Consider the following 15,068-nt stretch of genomic DNA (forward strand, 5'->3'; position numbering starts at 1 on the left):
AAAATTTGTGCAACCTAATTATCAGTAATTAAAATAACTATAAAGATAATAAGTAATTATAAAAAATTAAAATAAATGTTTAAAAAATATATACAGGTAGTTCCCAACTTTATGAATTAATTTGTTCCTAGCATGAGCTCGTAAAGCAGGAATTTATTCCATAAACAATGTTAAAAATGGGGGTTACATTTTCAATAATGAAATTAATTAGTTTATGTTTAAACAATGATTGATTTATCCAAAGAAAAGAAAACGTAGCCTGTAAAATCAAGCAAATTATAATAATAAAGAAATTATTTATGACTTATAAAAGTTAAAGAATTTTATTCTTCATCATCATCAACTAAATGCACTTTCGTTGATCACTCATTATTGACTCGGCACTCATTGGTTTGTTGCACAAAGTTCCCTTTTTTCCAGAAATGCTTCAAGAGGCATTTGTTTCCAAGATAATCTTCTCTTTTCTTTATAAATTTCAACAGCATGCATAAGCATTTTTAAACGGAATGCACAAATTGTAACTAATACGATTTGCGTGAGTAACAAGTTTATGAAACTTAAAAAAAAAAAAAAATAGGGAACGAAGAGAAGATTCTGAAAATTTATTTATGTTTTTTATGATTGAAGATTTCAGTAAAGGAGAAACACATTTCACCATAACATAAAAAAACCAGACAATTCCAACTATTGGTATTTTTGCAGTGGAGTTTACCACCCCATTTATAATTGCTTGCAGTAACAGAAAAGCCCAATAAACCAGAAAGTGCAAATTGTTTTTATTGTTTTATGGTCGTGATCTCCAGAAATTTGCTTTAGAAAAATATCACAAAGCCATTCAAAATTGGTTCTAATAACCGAACATATGATAATGATGAAAGTGTAGTGCATTTTAATGATTTGAATTGGTAACAAATACAATTTACACTATAAAAATGACCTTTTAGAGAGTTATATAGCAAAAATTTCAACTTCTAAGGTTGTGGAATAAATTACCAAAAAACAATGTTATTGAGTTCACATTATGATATTTTCATGATACGATGGGGTCTCTGGAATGGATTAATATCATAAAGCGGGGTACACTGTATTATATAGCTAAGCGTGTGGTTTGGAATGCAGTATTTATGAATGTTTAACATTCGTTTTTTTGCAATTAATGTTCATATTTTTGATTTTGTTGATATTTGATACTTAAAAAAAAAAAAAAAAAAACTCGTAAATCCGGGAACTCAGAAAGTAGGAACTTCCTGAATTTGAATTAACGTTTGCATACAATTTTGAACAAAAGTATTGGTTGACAATAAATGTTCAGATAGGAAAGGAATATTTCATGATGGCATTGTCATCAACGAACCAGTAATGATGAGCTTGTGTAACCTAACAACCTTAACAATTTATAACTAAATAGCATACACTGTTCTGCATGCAGAGGTATAGTTTTTCTACCAATGTTTGTAAGAATTGCATATGCTTACTAAAATGAGAAACGAACCCTTTCATTTTGGGTTTCACAAATTTTGAATCACCCTGTATAATAACAATTTTTAAAATTATGCAAGTAGTAGTAGTAATGGAAAATGATGCAAAAAAGCAAGCTTATCATCAGCCAAAAAAAAATAAAAAAAAAAAAAACAGTTCACCCATCTGTACCATCCAAGAATTTCTGCAATCATCTTTCTTCAACTTGAATTTATGCCTCGTCATGTGTGTAGTCTGAGCAAGAGGAAGAATCCCATTGGCATTGAGCTTGCTCAATCTATTCAAAGCCCTAAACACCTCAATCAGATCTCCACACAGGTGCCTAGTCTCCAGATACTGCAATCTACAGAACTGAAAAGCAACGGGCACAAAGTGGCAGGAGTGCTGTGACTTGGGGGAGAACTGAGGGGGGTATTCTCCAACGCATCACAGCCTAAAAAAATGTGCAACTTCTGAAATGTTTCCCGAACTCTCTGGAACAGAATATGATCTAGCCAAGCAGGATGTCTTTGTGTGTGCCGGGTGCAGAGAGTGTCTAGAAATTAGGTGTCAACTCAGCATTCTAATGGGCATCTATGAGAGCTTGAGATGTAGGGTAGATGCCCTCGAAGAAATTAATATAAGGGGCCCGTCAAGCTCTCAGCTACCCAACTCAAAGCCAGAACTCACTCTGTGCATCAGGCAACACAGCGGCAATCTCCAAGGCAGAATGTGCTGGTCCCACAGGAGTTAGTTATTGTTGGTGACTCTACTGTCAGGGAGACAGGGAATATATTGTGTAAAAAGGATAGATGGAATAGGACCAGGGTATGTCTGCCAGGAGCAAAAGTTGAGGACGTGAAGCACATATCATCTTTTAAGGGCACAAAGGGTGGTATTGTTGTACACGTTGGCACCAATGACAGAGTAGGAGATCTGCAGATTTACTTAACAAGTACAGGTCAATGTTGCAAAAAAGTCGTGAGTTAGGGTTAAATTTGAAAGTGTCTGCAATTCTGCCGAGACACGATAGGAGGGAGTACATGATGAGAGCCTTGTCAATCAATTCCGCCCTAGAGGGAATGTGCAAGGCTCAAGGGAGTAGAATTTTTTCCAGCTTGGTCTGTGCTTGTTAACAGGAGAGACTGCTTCTACAGGGATGAGATACACTTAAATAAAAAGGTTGCAAGAATATTTGCTGATGCTATCGAGGCAGTGTTAAGTGGTCAGAAAACTGCTAGCTTGGGGAGATTCACAGACTAAAAGGTTAAAAGTAGCCACAGGCAGAGGTGAAGGTGATTCTTGCACTACTTCTATTAGAATAAGCAGTGGCCTGGAGCGAAGAGTGCTGGGGGTTTCATGGACTGATGGCAGTGATTGTGAAACAGGTGGCTATATGGGATGTGTTAGGGTAACTAAGTATAACAATAGGTGCATGTATACTTGCATGTATACCAATGCTAGAAGTATAGTAAATAAATTTGATGAATTTGAAGTGTTGGTCAAGACATCAATAGCGGATATTGTTAGGATAGCAGAGAAGTGGTGTCACACAGATATTAGAAATGCGGAATTGGAATTTGGGGAGTACAATGTGTACAGAAAGGATAGGAAGGGAGGAGGTGTTATGCTGTTAATTAAGAAAAACAAAATCAAAAGTGCATCCAGTTGCTATAAATGAACAGTGCACTGTTGAGTCATTTTGGTGTGACATAAGCACTGCAAAAGCAAAAAAAAAGAGTAGTGTGTTATAGGCCTAATGACCCGAATGAGTTCAATGAACAATACAATCGTACAGAGAAATAGAGTGGGATAGTAAATCAAAATGTCTTATAATGGGGGATTTTAACTTCCCAGATATTGACTGGAACTTGTGGATTGGTCACTCGCACACTAACAAGACTTTTGTAGATTTATTGGAAGATTGTTTTCTTCAGCAGCATGTTCGAGAGCCAACCTAGAGAGGGTAAGCCTCTTGATCTGGTTATCAGCAGTGATCACTCTTGTATTAAGAATTTGCAGATAAAGGAACCACTAGGTGGCAGTGATCACAGTGTACTGATGTGGGATTTACTTAAAGATATAATTATCATCAGGGGTAAAGGAAAGGGTTTTTCTTGCGTAAAGGTGAGTTACAGTGGTCTCAGACAGTTTATAAATTCTGTACAGTGGGGTCAACTGATGATGTTACCAACAGCAAATTTTAAGTGGGAAGCATTCAAGGAATTAATCGTGGAAGCTACTAAAAGTTTCATACCTATTAAGAAATATCGTTCAAGGTTTAGGTCTAAATGGTTGTCAAATGAACTAATGAGACTCGTGGCAGAGAAGAAAAATGCATGGGATGCATATAAATTATCAGGTGACACAGAAGCCTTTGGCAGATATAAGCTAGTCTGTAATCAAGTCACAAAGGAGGTTAGGCAGGTGAAGGCAGATTACAAGAAATCTTTGGCAAAGGGTGCTAAGAAAAACAGCAAGGATTTCTTTACTTATATAAACTCTAAAAGGAAGGGGATGAATCCGATTGGTCCACTTGATATCGATGGTTTGACTGTTGTTGATCCTGCTCAGATAGCAAACAAACTGGATGAGTATTTTGCATCTACATTCACACATGAGTTAAGGTTTTAAAATGCCAGAAGGTTATCAAATTGTAGCAGGGTGCTTAATGATTATGTAATAACTGAGAACAAAGTGGAGGAGAAATTGTTGAAGTTAAACATAAGAAAGGCACCTGGGGTGGATGGGATCTATCCAGTTATATTAAAGGAGGCGGCAAAGGAAGTAAGCAAAGCCTTAGCCATAATTGTGAAAGCATCCTTGGACTCAGGAGAGTTCCCCATGGACTGGAGATGTGCAAATGTATCCCCAATTCACAAAGGGGAAACAAGGGCGACACGAGTAATTACAGACCAGTTAGTTTAACTTCTGTTCTGGGTAAAATAATGGAGTCACTGGTTAAAGATGCATTGCAGAATCATCTAGACAAGACTGCAGAAATAACTCAGACACAGCATGGGTTTGTTAAGGGAAAATCTTGTCTGACGAATTTGATTGGATATTATGATGTGGTTACAAAGGAACTGGATGCAAAAAATAATTCTGATATCATATACTTGGATTTCAGGAAAGCTTTTGACACTGTTGTGCATGGAAGACTACTGTACAAATTGGAGCAGAATGGTATTAAGGATAAGTTGCTACAGTGGATAAAAGGATGGTTGAATGGAAGAAGACAGAGGGCGGTAATCAATGGGTGCTGCTCTTCGTGGATTAATGTTTAATAGTGGAGTCCCACAGGTTTCGGTGTTGGGTCCACTGTTGTTTTGTATATTTATCAATGATATTGATGAAGGTATATCAAGCTTAGTGTTGAAGTTTGCAGTGATACAAGGGTTGGCAGGGTTGTTAATGACAGTGTGCTACGGCAACAGGATCTAGAAAATTTGGGGAGATGGGCTGAGAAGGGGCAACTGAAATTTAACATTGACAAATGCAAAGTACTGCACATGGGTAGAAGTAATCCCAGAGAAATGTACCAACTGTGTGGTACTACATTTAAGGTGGTAGAAAATAAAAAAGACCTGGGACTAGATCGTAGATATGGCTTAGCTTAATTTTCAGCACTCACCTCATGGTAATCCACTTAGCTTGTTGAAAGTTTCACCACATACATAGTAGTTATGAAATTTTTTTAACAAGTTAAAGAATTTATAAATTTAAAAATTACTGAATTATGAGCTTTAAAAATTTGCTTAAGAAAGGAAAGTGCACCTTCCATTCTATGGTTGTCTAAGTAGAATTATGTATTAAAATAAATTAAAGTGAGATAAAAAGCTAATAGCCATGCACGAGTGACTTTTGAAATCTTCTTCAGTTAGCTACAGTGGGAAGAGAAGAGCATGCAAAGTATTTTATGTACTGGTTAAGTTCCCGAAATGCATTTCAGTGCAGGTGGAAACTTTATACAGTCAGTCCTCGTATAACACGTGTTTACAATACACCAATTCGATCATACACGATTTATAAATAGGGGAACGATATCGTATATAACACGAACCGAATTCGCTTATGCACGATTCACCCTTGTGTTTACAAGAAATGGCAGTCAAATGCGGAATCACCCTAACTGAACGCAGCACAATAGGAATGAAGATAAGATTCTGAAATATATCAGTGAAGGGGAAACACATTTCACCATAATAAGGTAAAAACCAACACAATTCCAGCTATCGGTATTATCGCAAATGCCATTAGATTGAGTTTACTACCAGTTCATAACAGATTCCACTAGCAGAAACGCAACTGGAAACTATTTTTATTGTTTTATGGTAGTAACCCTCAGAAATGTGCTTTAGTAAAATGTGAGGTGTTAATAGTGTATCTCTGCCTTTACAGTGTTGTTTATTCAGTTGCTACACGCACGCAGCTTTGTTTATGTATATCAAGCATGCCTCCTCATTTTGTAATTGTGCTTTATTCCCTAAAAATGAGTAAAATACTTAAAAAGGTATGAAAAGGAAGCATCCTGGTGAAGACACTACAGATTCAGAGAGAAAAAGAAAAGCAATATCAATAAACAGAGGCGGACTGGATCAAAAATTCTTACCCGGGAAAATTTGTAGTGGCCTCATACTATGGTTTATGGCCAAAATCACACCCCAGCCTCCGGCCCACCGGGGTTTCCCCGGTAAGGCTTATGGGAAGTCCGCTTCTGTCGATAGAGAAAAAACATGAAATTGTGAAACGCTTTGAGTGAAATGAAAGACCATGTGGTATTGCATGTGCTACAGCCCTAAATGAGGCAATGCCGAGAATTACAAAGAATGCAGAGAAAATAAAAACAACTTTCATAGCAGGAACTCAAAGTGTAATTAAAATCCATTAGATCAAGGCACAAAGAATTGGAAGAGATGGAACGGCTGTCATCTGTTTGGATAGAAAATCAAACAAAAAAAAGTTTGCTTACGATAGAAGCAAAAGCATTAGCAATATTTTATTACGTAATAAAATATTTATTGTGTTTGGTAATGTTTTGGTTACAAATGTGTGTTCAATCTTGGGTGGTCAGCACCTAACCTCATTTTTCCCATAGGGCCTGTTGTTTATATTGCACGAGGGTTTCTAGGAACACAACTATCATGCTATACGAGGACTGACTGTAATTGGATTCAAGGGAAGTCCCTATGGACTGGACATGTGCAAATGTATCCCAAATTCACAAAGGGGGGGAGGGTCAAAAGGTGATATGAGTAATTATAGGCCTATTAGATTAACTTCTGTTCCTGGGAAAATAATGGAGTCTCTGTTTAAATAAGTAATGCAGGATCATCTAAACAGGAATGAACTTACACCGGAGTCACAGCATGGATTTGTTAAGTGGTATTCTTGTCTGAACAATCTGAATGGATATTATAATGCAGTAACAGAGGAATTGGATAAAAATAATTTTGATATCATATACTTGGATTTCAGGAAAGCTTTTAATACTCTTGCACATAAAAGACTGCTGTACAAATTGGAGCAGTGCGGCATTAAGGGTAAGTTAGTGCTGGATAAAGGGATGGTTGAGTGTAGACAGTGGTTATTAATGGAGTCCCCTGGGGTTCAGTGTTGGGCCCATTGTTGTTTTTTATATTTATTAATGATATTTATTTATTAAGGGGCAGAGATTTCGGATAAAGGGGCAGATATACTAAGGCCCATAGGAAGGCCAAAGATTTGTTCATAGGTGTTATTTTGAAATTTAAATTTCTTGGCATTAAGTAACAGTGACGTGAGCTCTAAAATGTCATTAATGTTTAAGTCAGTACATTTTGTCAAAGTGTCGTCTTTAATAAATAGTTCTTTAAGAGCCAGTAGCATGGTTTCAGCTATTACAGTAGTTTAACTTAAACTACTTTAGTTTAACTTAAACTAAATTCCAGTTATAAAATTCTTCAAAATGAAGTCCTCGTCATTGAGTGGTTTAAGTGCCACACATCGTTCAACGTATTAAACAAAAAGATTCCAACCAACTTCTCCCCTATTTGGAATTTAGCACGTATAAATTTTCCACATGCACTGAAATGCATTTTGGGAATTTAACCAGTATATAACATACTTTGCGCGCTCTTCTCTTCCCACTATAGCTAACTGAAGACGATTTCGAAAGTCGCTCATGAATGGCTATTAGCTTTTTATCTCACTTTAATTTATTTTAATACATAATTCTAATTAGAAAACCATAGAATGGAAGGTGCACTTTCCTTTCTTAGGCAAATTTTTAAAGCTCATAATTTAGTAATTTTTAAATTTATAATTTCTTTAAGTTGTTAAAAAAATTTCATAACTACTATTTATGGGGTGAAACTTTCAACATACTAAGCGGATTACTATGAGGTGAGTGCTGAAAATTAAGCTAAGCTATATCTACGATCTAGTCATTACATCACAGCACATAAGGACTCAATATATCATCAGCCAAAAGACCTGGGAGTAATTGTGCAGTCAGATATGAAGTTTTCTGAGCAATGCAGACAGACTGCCAGGGCAGGTCATGGGGTATTGTCAATGATATACAGGAATTTTGCTAGCAGGGAAAAGGAGGTGATTGTCCCTCTCTGTATAAGGCAATGGTCAGGCCACGCCATGAGTACTGTGTACAGGTCTGGAGGCCTCATTTTAGGAAGGATGTAGATTTCCTTGAGCATGTACACAGAAGGGCAACAAGATTGGTGAGGGGAATGAAGGGATCCTCTTACCAAGAGAGGTTTAAGTTCTGCAAATTGCAGCGGCTGGAGACTAGGCACCTGCAAGATGATCTGATTGAGTTGTATAAGGTCTTGAATGGGTTGAGCATGCTGAATTCTGATGGGATTCTTCCACTTGTTCAGATTACAAACCTAAGGGGGCATAAATTCAAATTGAGGAAGGACAGAAGTAGAATAGATGTGCGGAAATTTGCCTTTAACCAGCAGGTGGTTAATTTTTGGAACAAACTTCCATCTGTCATGAAAGTTGAGAGGTTAAATGAATTTAAGGAGGAACTCGACAAAAATTTAGACAGAATTGTTTTGTAATTTTTTTTTGGCCAATGCTGCATAAGGTCATACACTTGCTTTCTTGCATCACATGCCACTACGACTACTACCCACTTTCTAGGTAAGAGCATCCTTTTGGTACCCATCAATCTGGTTGCCCTTCTCTGCACCCATTCAGGCAATTCAACGTCCTGCCTACTAAAGTTAGGCCTTCAGCCCTTTATACAGTACTCAAGATGCAGCCTAACCATGGCCTTGTACAAGAGGATAATCACCTCTTTATCCCTGCTAGCAAATTTCCTGTATATCAATGACAAAATCCCATGAACTGTTCTGGTAGCATGTCTGCACTAATCAGAGAATTTCAATTCTGACTGCACAGTTACTTCCCAGGTGTTTTTCATTTTCCACTATACACTGAGTGTAATACCACATGGTACATTAACCTAAGATTACTGCTACCCATATGCAGTTAATATGGCAGTCGAAGTTTAATATCAATGTTAAACTTTAACTGCCATTTCTCAGCCCACTGACCCAATTTTCCTAGACCTTGTTGCAGTAACTCACTCTGATTACTGTTGTTAACCACCCTGCCAACCTTTGTATCATCTACAAAAGTAAAGGACATATAGATATAAAAGATTAAAATATTAAATTTTGGCTTATATTTCAATATTTGCAGAAGTAGTTCTGAGAGCATATTGAAGACACACACTGAGCATGCTATTTAACAAAATCTTGTGGCCTTACACATTACCTGTTGTTGCTATGACATCAAAACCAACAAATCCATAAAAACAGGTAGCAGCACCTTCCATCATTCCAGAAAAACCATAAGGAAAAAATCCACCTGTTCCATTGTTAGGTGGAACCTAAATAGATGAAAGAATAGTTTAACATAAAAATAAGTCAGAAGCTTCAATTAATTGCAATCAATTTCCTTTTAACAATTTAAATTTTTTAGTTCATATAATAATACTGATCATATATAACAAATAAAAAAATTTTTTTTTTAATATTAGCCAAATAGTGCAAGGAAGCCACTGGCTTTTGATACACTGGAGGGGGGGGGGGGAAGAGGATAAGAAACAACAAATTATGCATCTCCCTCCTCGTGAAGGTAGCTATTCAACTGACCTTTAAATTTCTTCAAACTGTCAGCCTCAACAACCTGTGGAGGCAACTTGTTCCAGTAATCAATGACTCACTGGTTAAAAGAAAACTTCCCATAATCTAGTCTAAACCTCTTAATTTGAATTTAAGGCCCCTACTTTGGAATTTTTTATAACAGTGAAAATTCCACCTTCATTCATCTTACTAACTACTCTTAGAGCCTGATAAACCTCAATCAGGTCCCCACTTTGTATCTGGTTGCCAAGCGAGACTTCTTTTCTTCTTTTCCTTGGTCTGATTACTGTTTCAAAACTTCTGATGTCAACGTTTGCTCAGATCGTGTCAGTGAAATTATTCTTGCAGGAATGGAATCCTTTATCCCACACTCCACTTTAAAATCTCGTCCTTTATCTAAACCTTGGTTTTCCAATAAATGTGCTAAGGCTGTCCAAGAGAAGAACGTTGCATATCGTAATTGGCTTGTTTCTAATTCTTCAGTTTCATTTTCTACCTACACCAAAGCTCGCAACAATTGTAAAGCAGTTATTAATCAGTCCAAACTAGAGTTTGAACAGGCTAAGAGTAGAAAACTTGCTTCTTGCCCTAATGGTAGCCGAGCATTCTGGTCTCTTGCCAAAGCTATTGGCCGCAACTTTTGCCCATCTCTGCTCCCACCTCTGTCCAAACCAGATGGTTCTGTTGTCACTTCAGCCAAGGATAAAGCTGACCTGCTAGCATCCCATTTTTCTTTGAGCTCATGTATTAATGATCTTGGTAAAACACCTCCCACCATTCCTAACACGCTCCATTCAATGCCTCCTGTGGTCTTCCGTCAAAAGGATATCAGAAGGATTTTGATCAATCTTGATGCTAAGAAAGCTCCAGGTCCTGATGGTATTTCTCCACTTGTTCTCAAAACCTGTGCTCCTGAACTTACTCCTTTTCTTTGCCGCCTTTTTTCACTTTCTTATTCCAAAGGTATTTTTCCTTCTGCTTGGAAATTTGCTCATATCCAGCCAGTTCCTAAAAAGGGTGACAAATCCCTCCCATCCAATTATCGTCCCATTGCAATTACTTCTACCTTTTCTAAAGTAATGGAGAAATCAATTAACCGCCAACTCTTAAACTACCTAGAAACCTTCCGTCTGATCAACGATCGCCAGTATGGATTCCGTCAGTGTCGATCCACTGGTGATATTCTGGCTTATGTTACCCATTTATGGACTAATTCAATGGAAAGGTTCGGTGAAACACAAGTAGTTGCTCTTGACATCTCAAAGGCTTTTGATCGTGTTTGGCATAAAGGTCTTCTAAACAAGCTTCCATCTTATGGTTTGCCAACTGTTTTTAGTAATTGGTTATCCAGTTTTCTCTCTGATCGCTCACTGAGGGTGATGGTAGATGGCTCTCTGTCTTCTAACTTCTCCACTAATGCCGGTGTCCCCCAAGGTTCAGTTCTTTCCCCCACTCTTTTCCTCTTGTATATCAATGACCTTCTTCCATCGACTGGAAATCCTATCCATAGTTTTGCCGATGATAGCACATTGCATTCAACTTTCCATTTTGAGAAACCTTGTCCAGCTCAATCAGCTTCAAGTTCTCGAAAATCTGCTGCCAATTCCTTAAATGCCGATCTTCAGGTAATTCTCCAGTGGGGCAAAGACAACTTAGTTGATTTCAACCCTTCTAAAACTCAATCTTGTCTTATATCTCGCAAAAAGGATTCTTCTGTTCCTATGCTTATCTTTAGTGACACTCCGATTTCTAGGCAAAATGATATATCTCTTTTGGGGATTACCCTGACTTCTAATCTCTCTTGGCACAAGCACATTACAAATATTGCTTCCTCTGCATCTAAAAAACTTGGTTTTCTCTTTCACTCTCGGCGTTACTTTTCTCCCAAACAGCTGCTCACTCTGTATAAATCGCAAATCCGCCCTGCCATAGAATATTGTTCCCACATCTGGGGTGGTGCCCCCAAAACCTCTCTCAGGCTTCTTGATTCCATTCAGAAGAGGGCAGTTAGGTTAATTAATGATTCATCTCTAACAGAGTCTCTCCACTCGCTGTCTCATAGACGCACTGTTTCTGCTGCATGCCTCTTCTACAGATACTTCCATGGGCACTGTTCTTCTGAATTGGCTTCTATAATTCCCGCTCTCTCTTTCAAAACAGTCTGAACACGTGCCGCCACCAGCCAACATCCATTTACTGTCCAACTTCAAACCCACAGAACCAACTTTTCATCTTCCTCATTTATTCATTCAACTGCCGTTTTCTGGAACAACCTTCCTTCATACGTATTTCCTGAAAATTACAATCTACAGAAGTTCAAGTCCAATGTCAACAAATATCTTCTTTCGTCTTCTCAATCTCCAACCCAAGCACGGTACTAAGTACTATAGGTTCTAATACCTCTCGTGTTTGGGGTTCTCATAAAAAAAAAAAAAAAAGCTCTGTAGCCCATATAATCAGTCTTTCCTCATACAGTTGCCCTTTTGCTGATCTCACCATGCGAGTTGCCCATCTTTGGATCCTTTCAAAAACCTCAAAATAGGTAGATAATTCAACAAATTATCTACCTATTTATGAAGGAAATGAGATAGAGGCAAAAATCTTTTTTTTTTTTTAATTTTATTATTATTATTATTTTTAAATGATGCCAATTCTTAACTACTTAGTGGTTGGCTGCATACAGAAATTATGTATTTACACTGACTTGTGCATCAGTTAACTTCCTTGCAACCTGAGGCTTTTAGTCCTAAAATGCTTTGTACCTTAGGTAGATAATTTATTGAACACTCCTTGTAAGAATTATAAGAACCTATACCAAGAACAAAAGGCAGCTTTCAGAATAAATAACAAAATTACAGTAGCTTGAGGTTACGTGCAACGTAAGAAAGACTGTTTGTGGTCATACTCCCTCAACTTACATAGTGAATAATTATTTTCTCAATCTTTAGAAGACATTAAAAAGGTATAAGAATATGCAGAACTAATTTCAATACAATTAGATATGTGGATGGCACCATTATAATTACTGGAAGTAAATCACAATTAAAGAGAGAACTTAACAACATTCACACAATGGGAGAAGGGTATGGCATGAGATGAAATGTGAGCAAAACGCAAATAATGATATTCAGTGAAAACAAAAATTTAGAATGTAAAATTATAATAAATGGAAGATTATAAGAACAAGTGAGAGAATTTAGATACCTTGGAAGTTTGACAACAGTAGATGGAAGGAGCAACACAGATTCATTCAAGAATTGGAATGACAAAGGCAGCTTTCCAGAAACACAAAGACCTGATGAGAAGGAATGTGAATAGGGAAATAAAGTTAAAGATGTAGAGATGCTATGTTTGGTCAGTCTTTCTATTCAAAATGCTGAAAATTAAATAGACCAATAAGATTCGGAATGAAGAAGTTTGGAGAAGAATGGGAAATGACTATAGCTTATTGAACGAAGTGATGAAAACGAAGTGGATGTATACTGGACATATTATAAGAGGGCCCTCTAGAAATAGACTGGTTACAGCATTAGAGAGATGGAGACAGAGAGAAATGACAAGGATGGCCAAGAAGAGAATGGTTAGATGACTTAAAGAAATGGGCCAACAGGAATAAATACACTGAGTGGACAGAAATCATGGGATACTTACCTAGTAATGGGTAGACCCACCTTTTGCCCAGATAAGAGCAGTCACATGGCAAGGCATTGAGTCCACTAGTTCACGAAAGCATTCTACAGGTATTTCCATTCATGCTTGCTGCACTGCTGTCCATACTTCCATCACATTCCTGGGTGGAGGATCCAAAGCTCAAACGGACCTTTCCACATCATCCCAAAGATACTACACAGGGTTCATGTCCAATGAATGGGGAGGCCATTCCATGGTGGTAAAATCTTCGGAATGCTCTTCGAACCATGTTCTAGTCACCACGGCTCTGTGGGGAGACTCAATGTCCTGCAGGAAGAGTGGACTGCTCAGAGATGAATCTAGATGTACCAGAGGTCTCAAAATGTGCCAGCTGAATGTGCCCCAGACCATTACAGACAGTCCACCTGCCTGAACAGTTCCTTGTTGATATGATGGGTGTATAGCTTTGTGCAGTTTCAGCCAGATATGCACCCTCCCATCCACTCGAAATAACTGGAAACGGGACTCATTGGACTAGGAGACCCATGTCCAATCATCTAAGGTCCCGTGCCGATGTTCTTTCATCCAGTTGAGGCGTAGAGTCCTGTATTGTGGTGTTAGCAATGGGACTCTGGTGGGTTGGCAGCTCCCATAACATATTGCGGCTAATGATCGCTTGGTGGAGACATTTCTGGCACTTCCCTCGTTGAAGTTGGCAGTGATTTGTGCCACTGTTGCTCTACGGTTGGTTGAAACAATGCGAGACAGACATCGATGGCCACGTTCATTCTCCACCTTTCTCCGCCCACAGTGCTGTCCACGATGAGATGTTATTCCGGAAATAGAGTATTCCCGATACACTCTTGATATTGTTGAATTTCTGTACCACCTCCGTCTCTCACACCCACTGTCATCCCTCTTTCAAAGTCAGTTAACTCACAATGTTTATCCATACTGACATCAAATTATTGTCTACGTGAATGCAGTGATGCAGTGTACCTATATACCTGCCAAGTAGTGGGTTCCATTAGCGAGAATGGTGACATTGTTGCATTGCCTAGGAATCAGGTATCCCATGAATTCTGTCCTTTTGGTGTATTTTGAACTGAAGAGACTTGCCTAAGACAGAAAGCTTTGGTGAATCATAACTGCAAACCTTTGACAGACTGCACCTGATGATCATGCTGTATAAGTTTGCTTTATTGCATCATTTTCCACTACTGGTACTAATAAATTTTTCACATAATACAGAGATATTTTTAATAGTTGTTTTATATATGAAACTAGTGAGTGCTTTGCACTGCTATCAAGGGTTTTTAATGGAAATTTTTCCAGCCTACCACATTCATCAGTAATAGTAAAGTGATATATGTCAAACTTTAACCAACGACACAAAAAAATACCTCATTTTTTGTGCCATTGGTTACTTTTGTTCATAATATGGGGGGGGGGGGGTTGTGAAAAAAATTTCCAAGCAATACACTAGTTCTAATTTCAACCTGAACAGCTTTACGTCAAAATGCCTTGAGTGCTTTGTAACTGGCATCAGAGCATGTCCTTCTATTTGTATTATAGCTGTGTTTCATGCAAATCTTTTTCTGCCCACCATGTTGTCAGCAGTGGCAAAGCGATAGTACACACTAAACACTCAAATTTTTACCAGTAGCATAAGAGGATACCTATCGTTGGACTTTTGTTGCTCTATGTAGAGTATTTACTTCCTTGGGTCATTGTTTGAAAGTTTACATGTGGCACGTGACTTTCTAATTTCAATCAGAGCTGTTTTATTTAAGAAAGTTGGGCATGCATGCTGCTGGGCAATAT

The 15,068-nt window shown here is 37.8% G+C and overlaps 1 protein-coding gene across 1 annotated transcript in view; it reads right to left on the bottom strand.

Annotated features, from left to right (window-relative positions):
- Window positions 1–15,068, bottom strand: part of LOC150076091 (cationic amino acid transporter 2-like) — a 153,669-nt gene that overhangs the window by 64,747 nt on the left and 73,854 nt on the right. Inside the window, exon 7 of the mRNA XM_090387257.1 lies at window positions 9,244–9,358. Coding sequence (XP_090243383.1) covers window positions 9,244–9,358 — 115 coding nt within the window. The remainder of the gene's footprint in view (window positions 1–9,243; window positions 9,359–15,068) is intronic.

The sequence above is a fragment of the Mastigoproctus giganteus genome, chromosome 13 (genome assembly GCF_048544385.1).
Source record: "Mastigoproctus giganteus isolate SK-2022 chromosome 13, ASM4854438v1, whole genome shotgun sequence".
NCBI classification, from domain to species: domain Eukaryota; kingdom Metazoa; phylum Arthropoda; class Arachnida; order Uropygi; family Thelyphonidae; genus Mastigoproctus; species Mastigoproctus giganteus.